The sequence below is a fragment of the Columba livia genome, chromosome 2, assembly GCF_036013475.1.
Source record: "Columba livia isolate bColLiv1 breed racing homer chromosome 2, bColLiv1.pat.W.v2, whole genome shotgun sequence".
NCBI classification, from domain to species: domain Eukaryota; kingdom Metazoa; phylum Chordata; class Aves; order Columbiformes; family Columbidae; genus Columba; species Columba livia.
The window spans coordinates 100,189,649-100,202,344 of NC_088603.1; the positions used below are offsets into that span (position 1 = coordinate 100,189,649).

The window sequence follows — 12,696 nt, forward strand, 5'->3', positions numbered from 1 at the left end:
GGACACAGAAACATAATCACTTGTTTTCTCCCTTGAACCTCCCTCCTCAGCATCGGAGAATACCTTATGGACTAGTAAAAGCTGTATGCCACAGTAGCATACTGTGGATCCATTAGTTGTCTTTATCTGTTATATTCTGAAGCTGAAGAGATTTTAGTGCAGTTATAAAATATGAGAACCCTAGGGCAGTCAGGAACCTTTTCTCAAAATGTAGCAGAATTGCTATAAAGGGAAGATACTCTGTGTATTAACCCAATGTGTAAGAACTTCTGCACAAACAGAAGTAGCTTTTAAGTGTTTTTCATAAATGGAGGGAAGCACATAGCAAAATAGTGTAGAACTGGTAATGGGGAATGTGACAAACTACAGAGCTGGAATTCAGTGTTTCTTACTGCAACTGCTCAGTATCTTAAGGTTTTAAAATAACCTGAATGCATTTCTTTAAAGACCTGGATAATGTGTTTGAGACATCTCAAACCTTTTTCAAAGGCCTTTTCTCTGCCTTGGGGGTTAGTGATGGGATCCTTTTGTTTGAAACTTCTTTTGAAATTGTCCATTGGTGACATTAGCAGCAGTAGCACTTCACTGTTGAAGCTGAGAGGAACAGCAAAATGTTCTTTGGAAAACTCTAGCTCTCTCTTTCCATTGTTCTTTCATTTTTTATCATTCTTTTATATCTCAAATAAGATCCTTGACACATGCACAGGAACTTAAGAATAATTACTTTATATAAAAGTTATTCAGAAGAGGGTATTTTGAGTATTCCACTTTAGTAACTGAATGTAAAGAATATGTAGAAGTGAAAATTAAATTGAGAATATGAGATATACCAGGAAACTGGAGATAAAGATTGTGATTAGCTTGCTGTTTAAAAGAGTTATTTTATTTATCTGTAAATTAATGAGAATATTTGAATCCCGTTCATGACTGTTGGGGACTGAAGAAGGAACTGATGTAGGAGCTCCTGGAACATATTCAAGAGCTTGAGTCTGTGGAGATAACATGAGCCCAGCTTCATTCTGGCATAACCCTGTTCTGAATGATGGCAGTGGTCCTGTTTCGGGGAGTATGAATTAGCTGGTATGACATTGTTAAGATTCACCCTTCACGTTCTGTGCAAGAAGCATGGTGCTTGCCAGTAGATGTATGAGTTCCTGCATTAATGAAAAGGGAACTGGAGGATCTCCACAGTTAAGAAGAATTACTGGTTGAGTTCAGGAAGATGTTTGAACGTACTCGTTAATGTAGGTCCAGGAGATCTTTGCCCACCTGAAGAAGGCCAATTACCATTCTGTTAATTCTGGCTGCTAGTAAGGGTTGTCAACAGCATTTCATCCATTTGATTGTGTTAAGCTGTGCATGTCAAATTCCTCACAATGGATGAGAGAGGGCTAAAAACTGTTGATACTGATGGAGATCCTTATGATTGCAGCAGTATTTGGTATTTAGATAAATGTTTGTCTATTTGACAGACTTACCAATATGTGACTCTCAATAATGTTACTGTCACATTTTAGAAGGAGCTCATATCCATGATTTAAACATTTTTTTTCTTTTTTTTTTCCCCTGGAACAATGTGAGAGGTCAGTTAACTCTGTGTCAAAAGGTAACATATATAATTTTCTGAAGGTATACTATAACCTGAGCATCATACATATATTTTGTGAGTATTCAAAGAAAAGTAGCCTTGCATGATGGAATTTACACGAATATCACTGGAGAAGTGGAAGATCAGGAATGTTTTAGGCTTCTCCAGCTCATGTTAAAATCAGTTGCAATCTGTATTTCTTGGGAACTGATATTACAAAATAAACCTCTTTCACCCATCACTTCTGAAATTCCATTGAGTGCTCAACCTGAAAGTGCTAGATACATTTACCATGTTAGATACAAAGGACTTTTGTTTTAACCAACCACAAACACTTTACAGCTGTAGGTAAAGAATCCTGCCTGGCACACCCAAGGCGGTGTAAAAAGAATGTGTTTTCACTTTTTCTATTAATTGATTGGAAGGATAGAGACGTTTAAGAATGTTTTTTTAGGACGCTGGAAAAAAAAAGAATTAAGCAACTGGCTAAATGTTGTCTTTAAAAATGCTGCTTTATACTATAATTTGATTTAGAACACTTGGATCATTGGTTGTTCTTTTGCGGTGATTTTTCTTCTATGGCTTTTGGTAATTTAAATATTAGATATGCCAGTAATAATGTGTAATGTAAATTTTAATGCAAATAATAAAGCAAAATAAGTCTTTTTGAAGTTTATATGTTGTGTAAGAAGCCATGCCAAGTAGATTTACATCCAACCATGCACTGTCACGTTAAAGACTAATATATCACACAACTTACCTATCAACTTCTTGGAACTGACATCTGTCAACACCAGCATAGTTGGGCTTTTCCAGGGAGCAGACAACTCAGCTGCAGTGTGATCCTCTCCAGTGATCTAACTCAAACTCAAATATCTCAGGGCTGAGTCTTTCTGATTTCCCTAAGACTGCCAAAACCCTGTTTTTAAATTAAGGGATGCAGACATCTCTCTGTAAGAACGTGGAGCGACAACTCATTTCATCACACTGCCGAGTATCTGTTGGATAGTGTTTTGATGCTGCTGCTCTTGATGCCTTGCAGCAAGTTACAGACTTTCAGCTGTTTTTCAAGAGGAGCAAGAGCATGAAGAACAGCAATCCCTCTTTGCACCACCAGCTTTCCCATACGCTAAATACTACGGAATAGATTTTCAAATGGAGCTGATGCTGATACACACTGTCTTTACAAAACTTAAAGCAATAGCTCTGATCAGGAGTTCAGCTGTCCCCTTCATCTGGGAAAGCCCTGAACTTGGTTTGATCACCAAACTGCATGAATTTTGTCTCATCCGTGACAGCACAGTTTTAGTGGCCTTTTGCTTTGGGATTGGTTCACTCTGTAGCAGATGTCCTCTTCTATTTTATTCAGAGCTGAAAACTGTTCTGCATTTCTTTCTACAAAGATGACATAGTTGAGTTGCTCCTCGCTGTAGAGCAACTAGAATCGTATGGAGAACCCAACTTGAGCATGCAGCTTATTGAATTGGTGGTGTCTACATGCAAGTGGTTCTGTAAACCAGTACAGATGCTGTGGACATTGGCATGTGTCCCTTGTGTGTGTGGACAGCACCTAACACATTGCAAACTGCATGGCTCCAAAATTTACAAATTATATCTGCAGGAAGAGGGCTTAAGTATTTGTACTGGTCGTAAAGTGGTTTACCCAAAGCAAGTTGTCTCCCAGTATAGCCACTGCTGGTTTCTGACCGGGACCTTCCATCTTCTTGAGGAACACTATTTAACCCAAACTGAGGTGCTAAAACTGTCTCCTCAGCTTTGAGAGATACATAATAGCTGATGGGTTTTCTGTGTGGGATGCTCAGGTTGGTGCCCTGAAGGAGTGCAGAACCCTTTCTCTTCCACAGGTGTTTCTTCCTCTGAAGCACAGTTTCTCTTTCCTTTCCTGTTCTCTCTGCTTTCTCTAACTCGTCTGCTGCTGGGTGACACCAGTAGGTGTCCTAGGTCTTTGTTTCATTTTTCCTGACAAAGCTGGCTGTCTTGCTTCTAAGCCCCTTGAGTTTACAGGCCCGAAGTTTGTACTTGTATTCCATAGGGAGGTCGACAGACTTAATCTACCTATCTTCTTATATCTTCTCTCTGGTTATTAATCAGGGGAAATAAGAGACCACATATGGCTTTGAAGTGTGCTACATTTCTGAGGACAAAACCAATAATTTTAATGGGCAGATTATATAGCTGCATTTTCAAAACTAAGTCAGAACTTGTACAAAGGTAATTTCTCCACAATATCACACAAAGTCTTTGGAATGAGCATGTATTTGAACAGAGCGATACCTGTCCTTTTAAAAGCATAGGCATACTACATTCATTTTTTTTTCCCTTCCTCAACTCTGTCAGCTCTTTCCAGTAATATTTAATATTGCATCAGCCACTTCATATCCATTGCTCCACAGTTGACCGCATATGCAATTTACTGTCTGCATTGCTGCAAGCATGCAGATACATTTCTCTTAAGTACCAAAGAAAAACATTTTGAAAATGTGAGTTATTTTTTCTTTAGTAGCAATATAAATATTTTAAACTCAATGTTTCACAGGCTATGTTTGTTTCAGCTTTTTCTAGCTAGGAAATTAAATGCTTTGACTTATGGCAATTTAAGTGCTGAAGCCGTTGACTTATTTCTGGACCCAGCCTAAACACCAGATAGCTAGTTGGCAGATTTGTTTCAGAAATAGATAAGTACTCGTGCTTTAAACAGTAAGTACGTGAGTTGATTAAAGACTTGAAGATGGCTGCTCCTACACAGCAGTAGCTTTCTCTCATTCACTTACCTTTGCTCTTTAAAGAGAATTATTTGTGCACTATCTTTTGATCTCTTTGTTCACTAAGTCAATAATGGAATATCTCAATAGAAAATTAAATATGAGGAGGAAAGGTGGAAGCTTAAAAGACCATCATGGTTTTTAAGATCTCTCTTTTGTTTAGATGTCTTCTCTAGTCTGCCATTGTATGTCCTCCAGTCATATAAAAACAGATTAAAAAAAAATTAAGCTGTATTTGCCCTCGATATTTTGCAACACCTCATCTATATAGTAAAGATACCAACACCCTCTGTGTTAATGCTTCTGTATTTGTTAGGAATGTAACGTGTACATAATTAAGAAGTTTGAAGAATGTTTCTGGTTGATAACTATAAAAGAAGACGTAATCTGAAGAAATGTATGTTTGTTTGTTTTTTACAGAATGCTGAAATCAAGGTGGAGGAAGCAGCTAAAGAGAGTCCAAAAGCAGCTAGACTAACACAGCAGTCTTCAGAGGATAATGAAGTATTTGGTGAGTTACTCAGACAACTGTAAAATGTTATTTGATCTGTTAGTTCAGAAAAGATAATTCCCATAAAGTCCTTGTGATCTACTTGGTGTTGGTGTATGGCATCTGGGAGTAGGCCATGCAGTTCCACGGAGACTTGGAAAGGTAGAGGAAAGGACCAAGAAGAACACAGAGGGATCAAAGGTCTAAAGTAAATAATCTCTGAAGAAAGATTTGCTGTTGGCTACCACAGAGAAGAAAGATTGAATCCAGTTCTTCAACAAAATTAAAGGTGTATGCAGTAAGAGGGGAAATAAACTTTTCTCTGTCTATGATGGATAGGACAAGCAATGAATTCTTCAATTGCAGAAATAAAGATTTTTAATAAATATTGGGAAGAAAAATCCTAAAACAAATACTAAAACATAGGGATGCATCAACTGGAATGTGTGGGGATTCACACTGCTGGCCTTTAAAAATGGGTTAGACAAGTAACTCTCTAAACTGATGTAATGTAGTTCATCTTGTGTCAGAAGGATAGACTAGATGACCTTTGAGGATACTTGAAAGCCTAGATTTTTATATGAGCTCTTCTTGATAGTCGGCTGGGAATTCGCGCACCCCTCCCCCCCCCCGCAACTGCCACCCATAGGTTTTGCTGGTAGTTCTGGTTTTTGGTCTGAAAGCTCTATTTGTCCTTTTCTTCTGTATTAAGATTTCAAAAAGAGCCAGGGAAACATTATTTTAACTTTATGTTTATTTTATGCTAGTGGAACTCCCAATAAAAGGGCAGTATTCTAACAGTAACGCAGGAGAGGTGAGGACAACGCTGAAAGTTTATCAGTTGGTGTAGTATTTAGCTCAATTATCTTTTGGAATGGAAACTCAAGATCTGCAGATGTCATGTGGATTTTATTAAGGCTGACTAGCTTGAAAACTTTAGGATGAGTCAACTATTTATGAATACAGCAAGGAATTTTTTTCTTTCAAGGTACAAAAGTAATGGAGCATGAATAATTAAATCTCTCTTACTATATATGGAAACAATCTTTGTGACCATTTAAACTGGTTTTGTTTAAAATCAGCTTTCCTCTGTGAGGTAATGTGGTGTGAGTGGCACATGAGCCTGAATTCCTCGTATGAATGTTTCCACGACTGATCATATAACACTAGTGTCTGAAGAATCCACAAGTGGCCTTAAGAACTAGGTTTCAACTTTGTTAATTCAGTGGTGAGGTTACTTCCTCATTTCCTCTACCTCTGCTGCACCAGTTACTTGCAGTAGATCCAGCATTACCAGTTCTAGAGCCCCACGGCACTGTGTAATGTGCATCCCAAACTGTGTCCTTTCTCAATTCAGATCTCTGGTTTTCTTTCTGTGGAGAAAGACAGAGACAGCAAAGCAAGGAGACCTCCATCTGCCTCTTTCTGTCAGTAAAATCTCAGGCTTTAAAACCTTCTCTGTATTCTGATAGCCCCATGTACCAGTGAACTAAATCAGTGGTTAGTCAAGCCTGTGGTCCCTGTGGGGACTGTGAACTTAAAAATGAGAATAAAAAACCATGAATTTTACTGTTCATAAGCTTAAACTCATCATCTAGTGATTCATACCCTCACTACAACTTCTTTTATAAATCTAAGAGGGTCAACATGCAGTGTACTACACGTTCTTTAAGGCTAATCATTTACTAACATTGCTAAATATTTCCATGTTCCAGTTCTGTGAACTGAACTTCATATCTAAGCTAAGCCTGTGGTCAATCTTTGATATTTTGGCACCACAAGGAGGAACATTTTTTCCAATTCCAAAGCCAGTCAGATGGTAGCATCTTATATGAACCATTTTACCACTTTACAAATGTTTGTTGTTAAGATTAGATCAAAGTGGCAAAAAAGGAGATGAAATATGATGCAAATAGAGTCTGTCATCTTCCTTTTCACCCTGATCAAGTGAGGAAGTCAAAGCGGACTGAAGGTGCAAACGAAACTGCTTTAGCGTGAGATGCCCCAAGAGTCAGGGAGGAAATTTTGGCAGATATTAAGTTTGGTGTCTCTGAGAATGACACTGTTGTGTATACCTGCCTTTCCCTGCAGTTCTGGGCAATTTCTTAAGATGTTCAGGTCAGTCTCCTAAGGGATAAATGATAAGCTTGAAACAGTTTTCCCTAGGTGAGTTATTTTTTTTTGTCCTGTAATTTAAATGATTATATTACAGACCCTGCTCATTTATTCTGCCTCTGGCTTAACCTATTTCAAGTTGTCCTTCATTTCACTGATGTTGATTAGAGCAAGCATCAAGTACCCACCAGGAGCTGGTTAATTTACAGCTTCAGCTTTGACTAGAATCCCTTTTCAGAAGACTTTTAAAGAGCCTCTGGTCTCTTTGAGTGGGTGCAGTGCAACCTTCCTTTTTCACATAGATCACTGTCCTCTGTGCCTTACTTACTTATTTTTCACAAAGATCACTCACCCCAGCTTTCTCTGGACAATGCCACCCCCTACAGCAAGGTCAGCACAGGTGGCAGAGAAGTCAGTTCCTGCCTTAGGCAACACCTAAGCCTGGTTCAGAAAAGGGGACAGCACCCCTTGACTCCTGCTTACCTTTTCAGCATTGGGGCGCGGGTCCAGCAGGTGCACAGAGGAGTTGGGTCCCCCTGAGACCACTGGCTGTCCCTCTTCTGCAAGCCACTCGGTGGCAGCAGCTGCCAGTCCCTGGCGGCCACCAGGGTGTCAGGATTGCCAGGTCAAAGACTCCTTAGCAAAGGAGACAAAGAAAAAAATCTCTTCCTTTGCTCTTGTCTCCCCCACCTCTCCAAGGTTAGTATTGTCTTGGATTTAGACCAGGTGACAGTATGATTCATCAGGCGCAGGGAATCTTCTGTACTGTGGACAGTGTGGAATAGATGCAATTACTAGAGATTGTTATCCGGAAGATATCTGAGAGAGCTGTGCTGTTTGAATACAGCAATATTTCTTTTGGAAGTACTTGCTTCTGGAGTAAGTGTGCCTTCTGCAGTCCCTATCAGCTGGGTACAGTTTTGGAAGCAAGTACAGTACTATTGATTGAAAACGTTGTGGAGATAAACAACCAAGTGTGGATATCTCTTTCAAGTCTGCTAGACCAAATAGCACTCTTTGTAAGTACAAGTAAAGATTGATCCACTGCTATGGAGGACCACTTGTGGGTGAACATGAGTGTCTTAGTGTTTTTCTTCTTCTTCATATGAGTTGAATTTGAGAATTATCACTCTGGAGTATTTTTTTTTCATTTCTTTTGTTTTTTTTTAAATACTGAAATGTTCTTATCAACAGTGGAGCTGCATTGTACCAGCTGTTTTACAAAACAAACAAACAAGTCAGGTATGTCATGTGTTTGAGAGCTGATTCTCAAAGGTGATGGACTTTATATACAAGAGGAGAGAGTGGAAAAGTGAACCAGAAGGGTAAGGATATGGGACAGAAAAGAAATCTAGCCTGTACGGTAATGGTATTTGTAACTCTGGAACTCTGAATTAACAAGAGTTAGTTTTGTTTGTCCTTTGAAAGGATTTTCTTGTAACACCCAACAAAGTTCTGTTGTCTGATAGATACTGAATATGAATCTGTGCTGTGGAACTAGAATGTCTTGCTTGCTACAAACTTCTCTTGAACTTGCACGTAGTCAACGTGGTCTCTGTTGCAACCAGTATGTAGTCAGAAAGGACTGTGAATGACATCTCAGTCTAAGAGAGAGAAGAAAATTGCAGGGTTGAGTGCTATGTGTTTAAAGAAATGGATGGGCCCGTTGGAGTGAGACCAGAGGAGGGCCATGAAGATAATCAGGGGGCTGGAGCACCTCTGCTGTGAAGACAGGCTGAGAGAATTGGGGTTGTTCAGCCTGGAGAAGTCTCCGGGTAGACCTTATAGCAGCCTTCTAGTACCTAAAGGAGACTGACAACAAAGCTGGTGAGGGACTTTTTACAGGGACATGGAGTGGTAGGACAAGGGGTAATGGCTTTAAACTGAGAGCAGATTTAGATTGGACATAAGGAGGAAATATTTTAAAATGTGGGTGGTGAAGCAGTGGAACAGGCTGCCCAGAGAAGCTGTGGATGCACCATCGTTGGAAATGTTCAAGACCAGGTTGTAAAAGGGCTTTGAGCAACCTAGTCTTGTCCCTGCTCATGGCAGGGGTGTTAGAACTAGATAATCTTTAAGGTCCCATCCATCCCAAACCATTTTATGATTAGAACTCATTTCTAAATGCAATTTTCAGAAATTTATATAGATCCATTTCTGCTCTACAACTGTGAGGCAAAACCAAGGGGCCAAACTGTGGCCATTCTGACTGGGAGGACTGGACCTTCGTTTAATGCAACCCCTTATTGCATTAATTTGGAGAAAGATAAATCCAGATTTTTATTGATACTTTTTTCCCTTAGGGCTGAACTAGCATAAAACTACAAATAAGGAAGAGTTCTCCGTAGAACTGTGGTATGTTGACAGCATATTCCCCTTTCTGATAGCAATGAAAAGTCCAGGTGTACTAACGTTTCATGATACAGTAGGTCTTGATGTTCTAAAACAGGAAAGTTTCATTTCTATTTAGTGGATCAGTTCTAAAATTGTATCTGTGAAAGTAGCCATGGTTCTTCATGCCGTAGTGCTTTCCGGTGATCTGTGCTATGTGGCTGGAGTTGTAGTTGTAGGGTGTTGTGGGTTTTTTTGTTGTTGGGGTTTGGTGGGGAGGGTTGTGTGTTTTCTTGTTACAAAAAAGGCAAAATGACACCACCCCCCCTCTTCCCGATCAGAATTAAAGACTTTCTTTTTTATTTAAGCAGGAGGTAAGCTCTGTTCTGAGCATGGCAAAGTGACACTGGACACAGCACCATCCGTCATTCTGCCATTTCTAACCACAGGACCAGGTACCTCCTGAGGTATCTTTTGAATGCAGTGCTCAGGGATGTAGCTAGAATTGGTACATTCGGCATAATTCCACGGTGGCTCTGACTGACCTTGATTCACTGCTTGTGCTGACGCCTGCTGCTGCGTCCTACGCAGAATGTCCTGTGGGTATTTGTGTAACCCTACGTAGGCTGAGGAACTTCTGTTTCTGTGAGATTTCCATCTGTAACGATTTGACATACACAGTCGTACTGTTGGCCTCCCTTAACATGGTAGGACAAGAGGAGCTGCAGAAGATATGTGACTGTGTGTTATATCTGTATGGATTCCACTCCTGTGTTCTATCCATTTTTGCTTTTTGATTCTTGTTTAAAAAAGGAATGCGGCAGAATGCAAAAGGAGGAGCTGGAAGGCATTTAACAGCCCTGGCTGCACAACGCCTTTGTCAGGAGGTGATGTGGTCATGTCAGGAGCTTGCTAAAAGCTGAGGGTTATTGCAGTTCAGTGACCTTCCTACTGGGAAGCTTCTCTATTTGTAAACACAATCAATTGTGGAACACAAGCTATGACTTTAATGAAAAATAATGGCAAGCTTACATGAAAAAAATCAATCTGGTGAGATGGCAAATTGTCCTAAAATAAATGTTATTACCACAGTGCAGCTGTTCCTTCTTGCATGAGAGGTAAATGGGGGACTTGAATCTCCTGTAGTTTTTCGTTATAAGCTAAGTAATGATTCTGTTGTTCCAACCATCCACCTATTTCCACTTTCCTTCACCATCTCTTTCCCCAGTTTCTTGCAAGACTTGGCCTGTCTGCTTCCACCCAGAGACCACTGGTTTAGCAGAATTACAGCAACAAGACTGGATTAACTTTCTGAGATTAAACCAATAAATTTACATTTTAACTAAAACAAAACCAAAACACTTTGCTTTTTTGTGCAGTTGTTGGATCTCAGAAGTAGGGCTGAAACTCTGTTCTTTCAAGATCTTATGTATCATGAAACACTTTTTGTAAACTATATGTAGGGAACCTTGATCAGTTAACAAATGGACAAGAGAAGCTGGAGACTAGAGAAGTGCTGTGGTGGAAAGAGACTCGCAGGACTTCAGAGGCAACATGTGGCCAGCTGGTGGGACTTTTGTTATTTAAGGGTTTGGAGCTCTTTCTAAAGTATAGATATTTGCATTCTGATGTTAATTCGGTGGCTGGTTTGGTTGTGCCTCGTTTTTATGGATTTTCTTTTTTTCAACAGTAGCATTCAAATGTTTATTTCTGGCAGCCATCTGATGCTTTAAACACTAACAGTAGCTCTTGGACATCTAACTAGTTAATATGCCATTATAAGTAATGTACTTCTCTACAGTAGCATCTAAGCCTTTAAGATTACTTCTAGCAGGACACTAATGTTTGCCACAAAATTAGTGCACTAGAACTTAACGGTATTTCAACAAGTCTCACCTGGTATTATTTTATTTTCTTTTTCTCGTCTGTACCACATGCAAGCTGCATGCATAATAGAGGTTTTGGTTTTTCTCCTTCTTTCATAGGGACTGGAGTTGTTACCAAATCCATTACCATAGACAGGGACCTGAGCCAGTGATGCCTGCTGTATTTTTAGCAGTGCAGAGCTGGTGGGCTGTGCTGGCTTAATTAATCAGCACAATAACCGCATAATAAATGACTTATTCTTTTAATACTTGCTGTACAGTGTACAGGATCTGCTGAATATTTTCCCCTTTTTTATTCAGTGAGTCTTTATTCGAGATGGGGAGAAACACAATAGGCATTTACCCTCCTGTTGTTATCCAGAGTACACATTGTGGCTGATTGTGAAAGTGAGGATGGCTAAAGGTGGTCTAATGTCACATGTTGCTGGGTGGTGATATGAGGCCTTTGGCTCAGTAGCTAGCTATGAAAACAAGTTACTCCTTTCCCCAGTGTATTTTATCGTCTTTGTCCTGTTAGCAGGCTGCAGCCCAAGGGAGAGTTCTGTTTGCAGAGGAGAAAGAGTCCTTAGTGTTCTCCCTCGCTGATCCTTATGTACCATCCAGTTTGGTTAAGGCAGGATTTTATCTGTAAATGATTTAAAAGTGCTTCTGAAAGGTCGTTATTTTGGGGAAAGTAGCTGGGATGTTGTTGCTGTTGTCCCATATCCAGTTTTGTTGAGGCTGAATAAACACTCAGTTCTGGTTTGAGTGAAATAAGAAGCAGAATAGTTCTCTGTAGGCCAACCACTCTTCTGTCATGTTAGCTGAAACAGATGTTGTCATTAAAGTTTAATTACGATATGACTCACTTCTTAATGCAATGGCTAGAAGAGAACCAGAATGAGTTTCTGTACAATCTGTTAGGAGAATACGGAAACATCAGCTGAGATTGGTAATCTTTTTGTTTTTTAAAGAAAAAAAAAAAAACATGAAAGCCACCAACTTAGGCTTCTTGCAAAATAAGAATTACAGATTTTCATTTTGTAATTTCTGGATCAAATCCATAATACCTGATTTGAGCAAGAATAATGTGCTGTTGCAATATTAGTACAAAAACAATGGATTCTCCTCGGGCTTTCAGTGGTCCGTTATCCCGGTTAAAAAGAGGTGCTTCACTGATTGTCTGGTCCCTATAATTGCCTCTGATTGTGTGCCCTGCTCCGTTAGGCTGCCCATAGCAGATGTCATAAGACAGATCCTAACTCAGATTTTTTTTCTTATCTGAATGCAGAAGACAGAAACCAAGGGGAAAAAGGGATACAGAGGTAACATCTTGCCCTCATAAACATGGGAGATCAGTATTAAGTTGGTGCTTCCCATCCAGTGTGCTGTCAACTGGGTGAAATTTCAGTTCTTTTTAATTCCTTGTCAGGATCGGATGTGCCTGAGAAATTTTGGCTTGAATTTCTTAGTGGTACTTCCCACTCAGACCCCCATTTAAGCCTCGTTCATTGGCAATATTAT

At 39.7% G+C, this 12,696-nt stretch overlaps 1 protein-coding gene across 5 annotated transcripts in view; it reads left to right on the forward strand.

Moving 5' to 3' along the window:
• Positions 1-12,696, forward strand: part of MBP (myelin basic protein) — a 114,204-nt gene that overhangs the window by 49,946 nt on the left and 51,562 nt on the right. For all 5 annotated transcript variants that reach the window (XM_065053002.1, XM_065053000.1, XM_065053003.1 and 2 more), the window contains exon 3: positions 4,792-4,882. In XM_065053002.1, the coding sequence (XP_064909074.1) occupies positions 4,792-4,882 (91 nt within the window). The remainder of the gene's footprint in view (positions 1-4,791; positions 4,883-12,696) is intronic.